Raw genomic sequence first — 13,484 nt, 5'->3', positions numbered from 1 at the left:
CTAATAACCGCATTATTCTAGTTTCTGTATTTGATGCTTTTACACCTTGAGACTTTGCTGACTCTGGAGGGACTATCCCACTGAAGGTAAACTAATGCCTAGAGATAGCAAGGAATATCTCACGATATATATCCTTGCCATCTCTAGGAATATCATATTCCTGAGAGCATGACTTCCATGTGCACAACTGCCAGTCCAGAGCCCATCCCCCAACCCCTCCTCTCTCAGGCTCACACTCAGGGCCACATTTTCCCTGCCTTAATCACCCCAGGGCCAGATACCAGACAACTAGGGACAACTCCCAAGTCCCAGAGCCTGCTGAAACTATTCAAACTAGCCAATCCTAAACCTGCTTACCTTGCCTCTTCTGTTCCTTCCTATGGAAACCACAATGAAGGCTACAGTTTCAAATTATAGCTAAATGTTCCCTTTGCTTTCTCTGCCTCCTGACCAACCTTGGCACTTCCCTGTGTGGCCCACCCATGGCGTGGTGTGTATCCTCCTCTTGGGATCTGTGAGTATAATAAACTGTCTTTTCGATGACAGTTATCTCCTCCTCTGTTGGCCTTGTCATACCTGAATTATAATCAAACCTACATTTTAAAACAATAAGCATCATCCTCACTCAACACAGCTGGATCATCTTGTGATATTTCTCTAATTGTCTATTTTTCCACTCTTTCTTCTTCCTACCCTCTCCCCAGTCCCACACACTTAATGACATCATGGCATACTTCATTGGAGTAACTAAGCCATGCCTCCTACATCTTCTCCATCTACCTGCCTCTGGACTCATCTCCCACATCCCCTCTCCTGTCATGATGGAGACAATATCTTTCTGCAAAAGGTCTTTCTCTCCCTGTATGCTCTGATGACCTCCCAACAGAGGGTCATCACCTGCACCACCTACCTATTCTGTTTACCCCAATCTGAGCCCCTACTTCCTAAGGTCCCAGTTGCATCTGGGGGACCTGCAGGTAGCACACCCGTTTTCTGGCTTGTGGCCAGTCAGGGGCTCTGTTCCATGTGATTTAGTTCTAGCAGTCCCCATGGACCCCTCCTTCTTAAAGCCACTGGCAGCCACGTGGCTTTAAGACTGAAGCATGTGAGCCTCGAATCGTGTCCTGAATACTAATATCTGCCCCTGTCAGGGCAACTGGTTCAGGTGAGTTCCAGGGCCCCAGGCTGTGTTCCCTGCTTGGTCTGGATGTGGACAGGCCAGGTCTGGGGGAAGAGAGACAGGGACACCAGCTCCGGAGGCCTGATAAAGCACAATCAGCCTTTGTGTTGCATGACGGGTAGAGTGTGGAGAGGCCCAGATGGTTTGTGCAGACCTTGGTCCCTAAAATATTATGCCCTCCTTTTCCCAAGGGAAGGTTTATTATCACCTGACTGAAATGAATGTCACAAACCAGTGGCGTGAGTCTGAATGACCTCTTAATATGTCTACGTCCTAATCCCCAGAACCTGTGAATGTTAGCTTACATGGCAAAAAGGACTTTGTGGGTATGATTAAGTTGAGTATCTTGAGATGAGGTTATCTGGGCAAGCCCAGTGCTATCTCAGTGGCACTTAGGAGAGAGATGCAAGAAGAATTAGAGGAAGTAGGGGCAGTGAGGATGGAAACAAAAGGTCAGAGTTCTTTGAAGAAGGAACCATGAATGCAGGCAGCCACTAGAAGCTAGAAAAACCAGGTAGTACTGCGAGCGCTCACGGCTATGGTTTTTTAAAAGATCACTTTAGCAGCTTTAAGGAATATGGATTTTGTGTATGTGTGTGGGGCATGGAGGTGCAGAGTGGCGGTAGAGGGACCAGTTAGAAGACTTCTGTGGCTGAGACTGGTGGGTGGAGATGGAGGGCAGTGGGTGGCGTCATGTGTTTGGGTAGAGTTACTTTTATGGTAATAAAAGGAAAGAGGGACCTTGAGGGTTAGCCCAGGATATGGCTGCTTAAGAGAGTGGGTCATTTTTGAGATGTGAAAGACTGGGGACAGATTTGGAGTTGAATCTCTTTCTTACTGTGCTAAAATGAAACTTAAAAAAATCAATCCACCTCTTTGAAAGCATCGGCCACCCTCTGGGGACCCCAACCTGATGGTGGTAGTGTGTGTATAGTGGTTAAATGCATGGTCTGTGGAGTGAAATTGCCTAGGATCATATTTCAAGGGCTTTCTAGCTGTGTGATCCTGTCTGGTTGCTTAACTTGTCTTTGCCTCGGTTTCCTCATCTGTAAAATGGGGATGATGAAACCTAGCTCCCAGTGAGGTTGTGAGAACTAAGCAAATGCCCACCGTATTGTAAACACTCATTAAATGTTGCTCTTATGGCTTCCCTTGCAGCCCTATGTGAATTCCAGGCCAAACAACTCTTCTAAGGCAGCACCAGCCAGGAAAAAGAGGTAATGAATAAAACAGGGCCAAAGAAATTCAGGGGCTTTTATTATCCAGCCTCCACCCACCTACCACAATTATATATAATTTTATTTGGAGTAGATCCACTCAGAAAATAATGCCAGGACCTGGAAAATGGGCACCCTCTCTCCTGGTTTTGGAGAGGCTACAGTTCTTCCTTCACTCTTGGCTTCTTCTCCTGTCCTGGAGGTCCCTTTGGCTCAGCTACCTTCTCCTCCTCCTCAGCCATTTGTTTCTGCCCAGCTGGCCCTTCCAGCTTGGTCAAGTTCTCCAGCTCAGGCAACTTCTGTTCTGGTAGCTCTTTCTTCGTAAAATGTACCTCCTTTTCCTCAACTAATACCTCCTTTTCTGTCACTTCACTTTGCTCAACAGACAGTAGCTATTCAAGAAAAGAAGAGTGGGAGGGATAGAGGGAAGAAGGTGGAGAAAGAAACAGAGGCAAGAATTACGCGATAATTATTGTAATTGCCAAGCTGCCTTTCTCTGCTCTATGCCCACAGTTGCGGCTGCCCCAGGCCTGGCTACTGAGATCCATTCCCGGATATTTGCTAGGACTAAAGAGTAGGTACTTTCTTTCCAAGCTGAGAGGGTGTTAGCTGAGAACTGTGGAGCAGTCATTGCCCCTCTGTGGGGAAATGCCTACTTGGGAATGAAGCCAACACAGAGGAAAACAGAGATGGGGAGACAGAAACAACTTTGAGCTTCAGGATCCACCCACATCTGACGTTCTCCCAGTTACAGGGGATAAATTCCCATTGCTGCTTAAGCCAAAGAGTACTGTGGTTTCTGACATTTGCAACTGAAAGGGTCCTAACTAATACAGATGACACCTTCCAGCAGATGGCCTCACAGAGGCATGAACAGAATTAGGAGAGAATGGAGATTGTAGAATGATGCCGGAGGGCAAGAGCCCATCAAGACATGTGGTTTCCCAGTCAGGAACAGTGGACCCAGGGAAGCAGCCTTGGGAGCTGTGTGAGACTTCAGAGCATTTGCCCTTCTCAGTGTTTCTCAACTCCACCTTTCTGGTAGTATGTGTCCTTGAAATAAAGTCATCCAAACTGGATTCATCCTCCATTCTCTCCAAAGTGCACAAGATTATGGAAATCTTGGTACCCTCGTGCCTAGTCTATTGAGTTCCTAATGGTTCTGTGTGGGACAGAATAATCCAGGGTACTGCTGTTTCGCCTTACCTCATCTTCGTCCTCAGTCTGGATCTCGATTTGACTTTCCAGGAAGTCAGAAAAGCCCTTCAGGGTATGTTCGCCCTTATATAGTACAGCCTAGGAAGAAAATGCAGCAGGGTCGAAATGGTAGCCCCCTCTTGCAAAATACTCAGGGATTGCTCCACAGGGAAATCCAGAGTCAAATTCCTAACAACCTAAGTGCAGTAAGCAAGTTCCTTAACTGCTCTGAGCCTCCATTACCATGGTTCTAACATAAGCATAATGAAACGTCCTCCATCATAGGGCTGTGACGTAGTGGTTCAGAGCAAGAATTTTGGAGTCACACTATTGGGGCTCAACCCCTGGCTTCATCACTTAGCAGTGTAGTCTGGTTGCTTAACCTCTCTATGACTCAGTTTCCTTAACTGTAATATGAAGATAATAACAGTCCCTACCTCATGGTGTTGTTATAAGGATTTAATGAGTTACTATACGAAAAGCACTTAAAACAATGCCCGACTCATAGTCTGCACTATATATATTTGCTATTACTATTATTATTACTAAAGAATAAGAATAGTTATTTTACAAAGTGTCTGGCCTATGTTCTTGCTCAGCCATCACTATCTTCCTTTCCTCTTTCAGTCTTTAAGAAGATTAGGAAACTGCTTACTGCCCTCTGGCTGTCCAAACTCCTTTTCAGATAACTGAAGATCTGTGCCATGTCCACCCTTTCAATCTAGGCACGTGCATCTTTTGCACCAGGAGGATGACACCTCTTTCACCTTTCTGTGGGCAGCCGTCTGCCTATGCCCTTGTTCATGTTATACTTCCTACCTATACTTCACACCCTTCTGATTTAAATCCCCACTGTTCTTCAAAGTCTCATGTCTGCATGAAGACTTCCAGCCATATCTGTCCTCCAGTATCTGCCCTATCTAAGTCCAGTTGCATTTGGAGATGAGCCCATATCGTGACTTTTCCTCCACACTCAGTCATACTCTTCTTAGGAGCAGGGACTTTGGCTTGTGATTCTTTGATTGACATTCTTCCCCACATGCCAAAGTGGCATGAAGAATGTGTTGCATGAACACTGGTGATGTTCGATGACTCTAATACCAAAGTGTAAAATACTGAATTGTCTCTATTACGCATTCTTTCTTCTTCTGATAGCACTCCACCCCCAACACTCACACGGTGACTCCCCCGACCTTATTCCATATAGTCTGAATCAGGCTCAGCTCTAATACCAGAGGGAACCATTTGACCTAGACCTGACCATCAAAACACCCACATCGCCTTGACCACAATGACTGGGTCAGGGGGGACCCAATCAGACAGAGTCTTGGGACTTTTGTGAAAGCTAATGGAAAACACTCTCTAATTTGAATATGAGAAGATAATAAGGGCTGGAGCTGAGAATGAAGTTGATTTGGTAAAAGGCAGAGCTGGAGACAGGGAGAGACTGAGTCCATGACAATAATGTAACATTTCCAGTTATGTGACTCCCAAGAGCCCCTCACTTGTTGAGAGCCAGTGGGGAAGAGCCTGAAGACGGGGTACCGGTCCAGGTACGTCAGCTGAAGGTCATTTGCTGTGATGTCGATCTTGGCGATGGTGACTGTGGAGTGGTTTTGATACTTTCTACCCAACTCTTCCAATACTGGGAACAGCGCCCTGCACTTTTGGGACCAGGGTGCATCTGGAAGAGAAGGGCCGTCACTCAAGCTTACACTAATAAAGACCCTGAAAGCCACATTCCCACGTAGACACAGTCACTGTGTTCCACTAATGGTCTGTTGCCATGCAAATTGCAGCCCCCCTCTCTTCTAATAGTATGTTAGGTTATTTTACCTTTCAACCATAGTACCTGATCATCATTAACTAAATTAGAAAAAACATACTAACCTAGCCCCCTTCCACTCAGACACTAAAGCTTTTTACATGTTGGGACATTTTCTTCTGTTCTTCTGTTCACCTCCAGGTGAAGAGGAAAACCAAGAAAAATATTTATGATAGATGATTCCTCATGTTCTGCCAGAAAGTGTGTGTGTGTGCGTGTGCGTGTGCGTGTGTGTGTGTGTGTGTGTGTGTGAGATAGCATGAGAGCTTTCCAGCAGAGGTTAAGCTCACAGCTCAAGGTCATTTAGTTAATTAAGCAGAGGAAGTGGGATTTGCAGACAGGTTGTTTTGAGCTGTGACCATGGTATCATACTGCCTTTCAGTCCCATGGAGGAGAACGCACCCAGGAAGTGAACATGAGGTTGTGACAGGTACAACTACCCCCGGGGAAGGGGACACTGGACTTCCCCCTTGAGCTCTTGTGTGTGGCCCAGTCACCGGGACCTATGGAGAAAAATCTGAGACCAGCTCCAACATGGAAGGGAAACAACCTTGCCTGCTTGTTGCATTAAAATTTCTGGCTCTGTGGGAGGAGTGGCATCAAAGGCCCTGGTTATTACATTTGGATGATCATCCCTCCATTTACAAACCAAGTGCTTCTGTGACCATCTGCTCTCCCAGCTGAATCCCCGAATCTCCCTTGGAGCCCAATGGGCCCTGGGTTGGAACACAAGGGGGCCTAATGGCGGCGGTCCCAGGGAGCCAATCTGACAGCCCTGCTTCCAAGAAAATGAAGCTGCTTTTGCTTTTTACCAGAACTACGTGGGCATTCTCGTGACTCCCAGTGTCAGTGAGTACAGAAAGGCCTCCCTAGCCTCTCACTTAAAGGCAGCAGATCATGGTTATTCAGCCGTGCAGACTTTAAACCCCTGGCTCTGTGGATGAGCATCCATTTTAATGAGATTTTTAAAGGCCTGCATGATGTAATCCAGCCCTTGTTTCACCCTCCAGGCGATGATGGCATGGGAACTGGATTTGAACTTTTTGCCTTGCAATTTACTTACTATGTGACCTGGGGTAAGGTAATTAACTTCTCTGAGGCTTGGTTCCCTGATCTGTATCATGGGGAAATCCACTGGACCTTCCTAAGAGGCTTGTTTAGAGGAGGAAATGAGAGCAGGTGTATAAACTGCAAACTCATAAGTGCACAATAAATGGTAACTCCTCCTGTTAAGTAAAAGAGATGTCTGAAGTCACTGCATTACCACCCTTCTCTGTGTCTCAGGGTGGAAGGGAAGGTCCCTGGCTTCGGTTCTCACATGCAAATCAGAAACAGTGAGGGAGGGTCAGTAGTTCCTGGGTGAGCACTGGAAATAATTACAACAACAGGGAAAATAAGAGCAACAATACCTGTCATTTATCAAATGCTTACAAGATGCCAGACAGTGTTGCAAGTCTTTTACACGCATGATGTGGGTCTTCAGTTTGGCTGCACCAACTCAGGTATGTTAAGTATGGGCCATTTGATAAGTTACTTAACTTACACTGGTCACTGGTACAGCAGTTACTAGAGTAGGCACTGGATTCAGGCTGACTAGGTTCCAATCCCTTACTTAATTAAGTTCACATACTAGCTGCCTGACTCTAGTAAAGTTTCTTTACTTCCCTGGGACTCTGTTTACTCATCTGTAAGGTGGGAGTAGTAGCCACTTTCAAAAGTAAGGTGTGAGGGTTAAATGAGATACACAGGCCTGGTTTATCTAGCATTCAATCAGCGTTAGCCATCAGCATTACTGTTGTTACAAATAGTCGCAGGCCTGATTATGAGAAGGTATTCCACACATTCCAAGAATTTGATTTGGGGGGAGAGTTGCTTTGTAGCTGATAGCATCTTTTTTTTTTTTTTAACTTCTTTATTGGAGTATAATTGCTTTAAAATGGAGTGTTAGTTTCTGCTTTATAACAAAGTGAATCAGCTATACATACACATATATACCCATATCTCCTCCCTCTTGTGTCTCCCTCCCAAACTCCCTATCCCAGCACTCTAGGGGAACCCAAAGTACCGAGCTGATCTCCCTGTGCTATGTGGCTGTTTCCCATGGAATCTAAAAAAAAAAAAAAAAAAAAAATGGTTCTGAAGAACCTAGGGGCAGGACAGGAATAAAGACACTGATAGCATCTTGATCCAAACTCTTTGCATGTCTGAAGACCATTCTTGGCATGGTGCTTTGATAGATTTTGGAGATTCTGGTACCCAAGAATTCAGGAGCTACACTGAAAAGTAATGTTGAAGCCACTGCCTCCAACGGCCTCTGCAGAGATACTTACAGAACATCACAAATACATCCCTTTCCTTGTCAAAGACAATGGTGTTGAAGTTCTTCCCAACAAGCTGCTTAACCGGCCCCTGGTTCCAATAATTTGGAATTTCTTCACTGGATAGATGTTTCTGGAAAGCAAATTCGAGAGAGTTTAACGGTCTCCAGAAAGGGATTGGCATTTGGGGCTCCCCACCCTGACTGGAAACAATGGAAGACTTTCTCCTCTTCTTACAACAGCCTTGAGAAAGAGTTGGAAATGCTGAGATAGATCATGAGCTAGATGTGCAGCCTAGATTGTCCGGGGCACTGGAATCAGAGGGCTGATGAGGAGGCAGGGCTCCAAACCGGGGTGGATTCTAGCATTTCACATACATGATGGTTCGAATTCTTAGATGAGAGTGCGTTCCACATCATTAACATCTAAACTAGTTTGTGTCCCTTCTCCCAAAAATATAACCATCCCCAGCTACCCCAAGAATCAAACTCAGATCATTCTACGTGACCTATAAAATATTTATCACACTTCGTTTCTTGACACCTTCTCCAAGCTCATCACCATTCTTCCCTTGCTTGCTTTCTTCAGCCACGCTGGTTTGTTTACCCAAAGGGCTAGCCTTCCACCCACTTCCTCATTCCCACACTCCCTTCTCTATCAGATGTATCTCTACCTCAGATTTATCTTTCCGAATGATCTCAGAGGAGGACTTCCCTGACTCTACCCCAGACAAAGTCAGGCCCTGCTTTCATAAATTCTCATAATGCTTGGTACTTTTCCTGCATCACTTATTTAACATTTATATTTATTTTTGTGGTTATTTGATTAATGTATCACTATCTCAATGAATGGAATGTCACAAGGGACTTTTTCTTCCCCCATCGTTAAGTACAATGGAGTACTGGCACATCATGAGACCTCAGTCAATGTTTTGTGAACGAATGAAAGAATGAACCCAGCTCTTGCTTCTCTTTGAAGGAAGTGGTGAAAATCTCAGAACATATATTTTTCTCTGCAACCATTATTTTCTGAATATCTCTTGAATTCACACCCTCCTCTCTGTCTGCTCTGCTGCTACCCTTGGCCAGGTAGCTTTCATCTCTCGTCTAGGTCACTGTAATAGCCTCCTAGTGTTCTCTCTGCATTTTGTCCTAACCCTCACCACACCTTTATTCTCCTATAAGCAGATTCTACCTTCACCAGACAAATCTGGCTTCCCACTGCTCTTAGGGTACCAAATCCTTAATATGCTCGCAAGTCCTTGCTGTCTGGCCTTTGCCCAGCTCACCAGCCTTGTCTCCCACTATAGCTTCCCTCATCTCCACCCCAATCTCTGGAAAGGACCTGAAAATTCTTTGTGAGGGAGCATAAAAAGTGTGGGGACTGGATATGAGAGATGGGGAATAGAGACTTAGAAATGGGCCAGATCAGGCACGTAACATAGGTCATGCGAAGGATGCTCATCTTCATTCCAAGAACACAAGAGGATTTGCTGGCCCTTGAGAGGGAGATAGACACCTCCTGAGATATAACCAGAGGGAGAGAAAGAGGACAGGCAGAGCTCCAGGGAGGTTTGTAGATGTGGTGTTAGAAAAGGAGGGGTTCCTGTCTGAAGCCTTCTCTCTTCTTAATGTTATATGGTTAGAGTACTCAGTTCAGACTGCAAGTAGGAATGGGGTGGGAGGAGAAATAGACTCCGAGATTAAGAGAATGAACACACTAAGAGAAACTTATATAGAAATGTCAGGGCATTTCTAAGAGCCCACAGGATATTGGGTTTGTGATTCCATGAAGCCAGCCTGCCTCGAGGTGAGGTCCTTTTTCTCCAGGATTGGTCTGGAAGCAGTAGGGAAGTTAAGTGTGGGTTCAACAGGAGGGGTGATTTTGCCTGGTAAATACTACAGGGTGTAGAGGAGGTGGAAGGTGGAAGGGATCGAAGAGTTAAGGGAATCATCATCAGAGCGATGAACCGTGGAACCCAAGTTCATGAAGGAGGGCAATAAAGGGATGGTGAAACAGGATCAGGAGATTCGAGGCCATGAAAAGGGTTAGGGATTGTAGCAATGTGGCTACTAGAGAAAGGAACTAAGAGGACGGGAAGTGTGAAATCAGGCTTTCAGAGGGGCTGCCATCTCTAGAGTATGGCCATGAGAGCAGGTGGCTGAGAGGACATGGACACACCATTACTGGAGAAAAGACCAGGGTTTTGGATATTGACATCTCTGTAAATGAGGGCAGAGTAGGGGTGGAGGGCAGGTCTGTGACGAGGAGCTGAAGTCCTCAGAGAGTGAAAGGGAAGTGATCAGAACAGAAATGGGAATCAAGAGCAGGTGGCCTAAAGTCCAAAGGCATGGAATCCAAAGAATCTGGACTTTCTGAAGGCAGAGGAGGAGAAATAGTTTGGAAGTGGCACGGAGGACACCAACCTTACCAACTGGCCTGTGATAATGTTGTCCATTAGACAAAATCCAGCTTCATTTGAGAAGGCTGAGGGGGAAGCAGTGTCTGTGGGGGGATGGACAGAAGGTAGTGGGAACCCTCCAAGGTAAGGTGACCATACATTCCGGTTTGCCTGGAGAGTCCCAATTTATTTCTGCCATTTCAGAACACTTTTTAAAATTGCTTCCATTACTCTCAAAAGTGGCCCCATTTGGAAAATAAATAATATGGTCACCTAACTCAGAAGGACATAACTCAGCAGGATGGTTGAGGATATAGCAAGAGCTAAATAAACAGCAGGTGGTTATGTTATGGGGCTACATAGTGTTATGTAGCCATCCCTTTGCAGCCTCTCCTCCCTGGTCCCTAAAGCCTTTGAGGTTAAATCCTGATTGCTTCATATATGCCACCCCATCTCCTCCCCCAAGCAAGCATCTACCCTGGGGCCAAGTAAATCTTTCACATTAGAGTCTGAAAGAAGGATAAGAACCTACTTTCAGAGGATGCCAGCCCTGGGAGTGCCTGCATTTCATTTGGAGATTCCTACAAAGAAAATGCCTTTACTTTAAGAATAAAGAATTAATGGTGGAATTATAAGGTCAGGACAGATCAAAAGTTAAATTGATTCGAGGTAGGGAGATGGGGGTATTTCCTCACAAGAACCATGAGGTGGACCTTTATTCTGCCTCCCCATTCAGATGACTAAAGCCATCAGAATTACAGAAAAAGAATTATTTTGAGGCTCTGGATAAACCTTGTCCAAGGATGAGCTTACCTTGGCCTTTCTATTCAGGAAGTTCTGGCCGAATTTCTTGAGGTTTTCATAGGTTATTTCCTCGAAAGGCATTTTGTACCTTGCATCAGAGCTTAAGTTTAGGATTTGGACACATGGGATATCGGCCTCTGCGATCCGGAAGTATTCGAAGACACGTCCATTTCTGGGCTCGTCTGCATCCACAAGGATGAAAAGGATCTGCCAAACCAAACGAAACCTGTGTCTCTCTGGATTGGAGGCATGAAAAAGGTAACGACCCCCTTACCGAGGGAGAATCTGTTGGGGGTGACACTAATGGAAAGCAAATAGCAGAGTCTATGGAGCATTTCTGAAAGCCAGGACAAAAGCTCCTTTTCATCAGGCAGGTGCAGCCCTGTGCTTCACTGCACAGACAGGCATCAGCTGTCATCCTGGTTTCACCATCCTTGTGCAGGACACCATTCACACAACCGCAGGAAGTCAGGAGGTCCTGAGCTTTCATCCCAGTTCCTTGGGCAAAACAGTAACTTCCCCTCTCTGTGCCTCAGTTGCATTATCTGTAAAGTGGTGATTATAATAGTACCCACATTATAGGGTTGCTGTGAGAATGAAACAGGACACTGTGTATAAAAGGCTTAGTTCAGTGACTGGGAGGTATAAAATGCTCAGAACATTTCACCTCATTATTATTCTAAATTATTCTTCTATCTAGGAAACTCACGACCTCATTCAATCATGCATTCAACACCTATTTGTGGAGTGGCTACTAGGCATTTTGCTAAGCACTGGGGATACAAGGCAGACAAAATCCATGCCCTCATGGAACTCACATTCTAGTGGAGAAGACAGGCAAGAAATGACTAAAGAAATTAGTCAATCAGATAGCAATGAGTGAGTGCCAACCAGATGATAGAACAGGGCACTGTGAGAGAGTAGCTGTACAGATGGGGTGAGATAGAGGCTCAGGATTAGGTAGGAAGGCCAGGAGGAGTATCTGAGGAGGTGACATTTGAGGTGGGACCTGGGTGATGAGTAACAAGTAAGTCAGGGGAACATTTATTTAGGCAGTGGAAACTACCACTGAAAAGGCCTGGGTGTGGGGAGGGGGGACACATAGAATGTTATAGAATAGAGAGACAAGGCCAGTGTGGCTGCAGTACCAGAGGGAGTCATGGAAGATGGTGAGAGATGAGCTCAGAGCTCCAGCAAGGAGCCAGGCGTTAATCTGAATGAGACGGGAGGTCACTGAGGACAATAAGCCAGAGTGTGACATAGTGATAATTTTTAAAAGACCACTCTGGTTGTAGAGAAGAAACAAGCATGGAAGAAGGAGACCGGTCAGTGTCTCCTGCAGACCCTGGATTTGGATACTCTCCGGTCATTCGTCTATCAAAATATTAAGAGCCCTACTATGTGCCAGACACTCTTCCAGGTGCTAGGGAGATTGTGGAAAACAAAGCAGACATATTAAAACCAACCATGTATACTTTCAACAAACATTTGTTAGAGGTGAACAAGATAAGATATGGCTTTATGACCTGTTGGAATAATATTCATCCAACTGTTTATCTTTGGCACGAAAATGGAACACAATCAATAAATGGCATTCTAGAAGATTGCTAACTGGGGTAAAGGCAATCTACCACCTAAACCCATGATATATGCCAAAATAAGTTCCACCTAGATTAAAGAGTTAAATTAAAAAAATAATCTAGAAGAATTACGGCTAAGCATGGACTATTATAATAGAAATAGTGTGGAAGCAATCAGATTGTAATCAATTGAATTACATCAAAATTCTTAAAGTTTAAAATTGAATAAACCAGGAAACTTATTTACAAGAGGTGTTTCTGTAATTAGAATAACTTTCCTGGAGAAAAATGAGGTGGGACGTAGCAGACATTAAATATGCTCATGCCTAGTGGCTTTATTCTGTATTTATTTGGGGTTTCAAAGTTTTTAATTGTTTTGCTTAAATTTCAGAATAATTTTCTTCAAGAGAAAGAGAACCTACCATTACCTTACTTCTTATAAAAATAAAGAGAAAAGTGAAGTAAATAGCCCCCAGAGTCCAGATGGTGCTAACTCTATAAATATAGGTATAATACTTAGGAAAAACTGATGTGTTTCTTTTTTTTTTTTCTTAAGATTTTTTTTGATGTGGACCATTTTTAAAGTCTTTATTGAATTTGTTACAATATTGCTTCTGTTTTATGTTTTGTTTTTTTGACCCAGAGGCATGTGGGATCTTAGCTCCCCGACCAGGGATCAAACCCGCACCCCCTGCACTGGAAGGCGAAGTCTTAACCACTGGCCTGCCAGGGAAGTCCCCTGAAGTGTTTCTAATGATAATAATAACAAAAAAAAAGCACTCTTTATTGTACATTTGCTCATTGCTTTACATATAGCACTTCTAATTCTTGCTATAACTCCCCATTTTACACGGGAGGTGACTGAGACTGAGGGGTTAAACTCATCTAAGACAAAATCACTTGTAAGAGGAAGAGAATTTGAATCCAGGTCTGTTGATGCTGAAGCCTGAACTCCAGCGACT

General features: G+C 44.6%; 1 protein-coding gene across 1 annotated transcript in view; it reads right to left on the bottom strand.

Annotated features, from left to right (window-relative positions):
- Positions 1-2,555: 2,555 nt before the first annotated feature.
- The window catches only part of PDILT (protein disulfide isomerase like, testis expressed), a gene marked incomplete at its 3' end in the record, with an annotated part of 30,588 nt that continues 19,659 nt past the window's right edge, over positions 2,556-13,484 (bottom strand). The window contains exons 7-11 of the mRNA XM_082645632.1: positions 10,952-11,149; positions 7,750-7,870; positions 5,100-5,278; positions 3,604-3,693; positions 2,556-2,789 (exon numbers count right to left, since the gene is read on the bottom strand). Coding sequence (XP_082501758.1) covers positions 2,556-2,789; positions 3,604-3,693; positions 5,100-5,278; positions 7,750-7,870; positions 10,952-11,149 — 822 coding nt within the window. The remainder of the gene's footprint in view (positions 2,790-3,603; positions 3,694-5,099; positions 5,279-7,749; positions 7,871-10,951; positions 11,150-13,484) is intronic.

The sequence above is a fragment of the Mesoplodon mirus genome, assembly GCF_964341445.2.
Source record: "Mesoplodon mirus genome assembly, chromosome: 15".
NCBI lineage: Eukaryota > Metazoa > Chordata > Mammalia > Artiodactyla > Ziphiidae > Mesoplodon > Mesoplodon mirus.
Note: the sequence above shows the minus strand (reverse complement) of the source record. Positions and strands in the feature narration are given on the sequence as shown.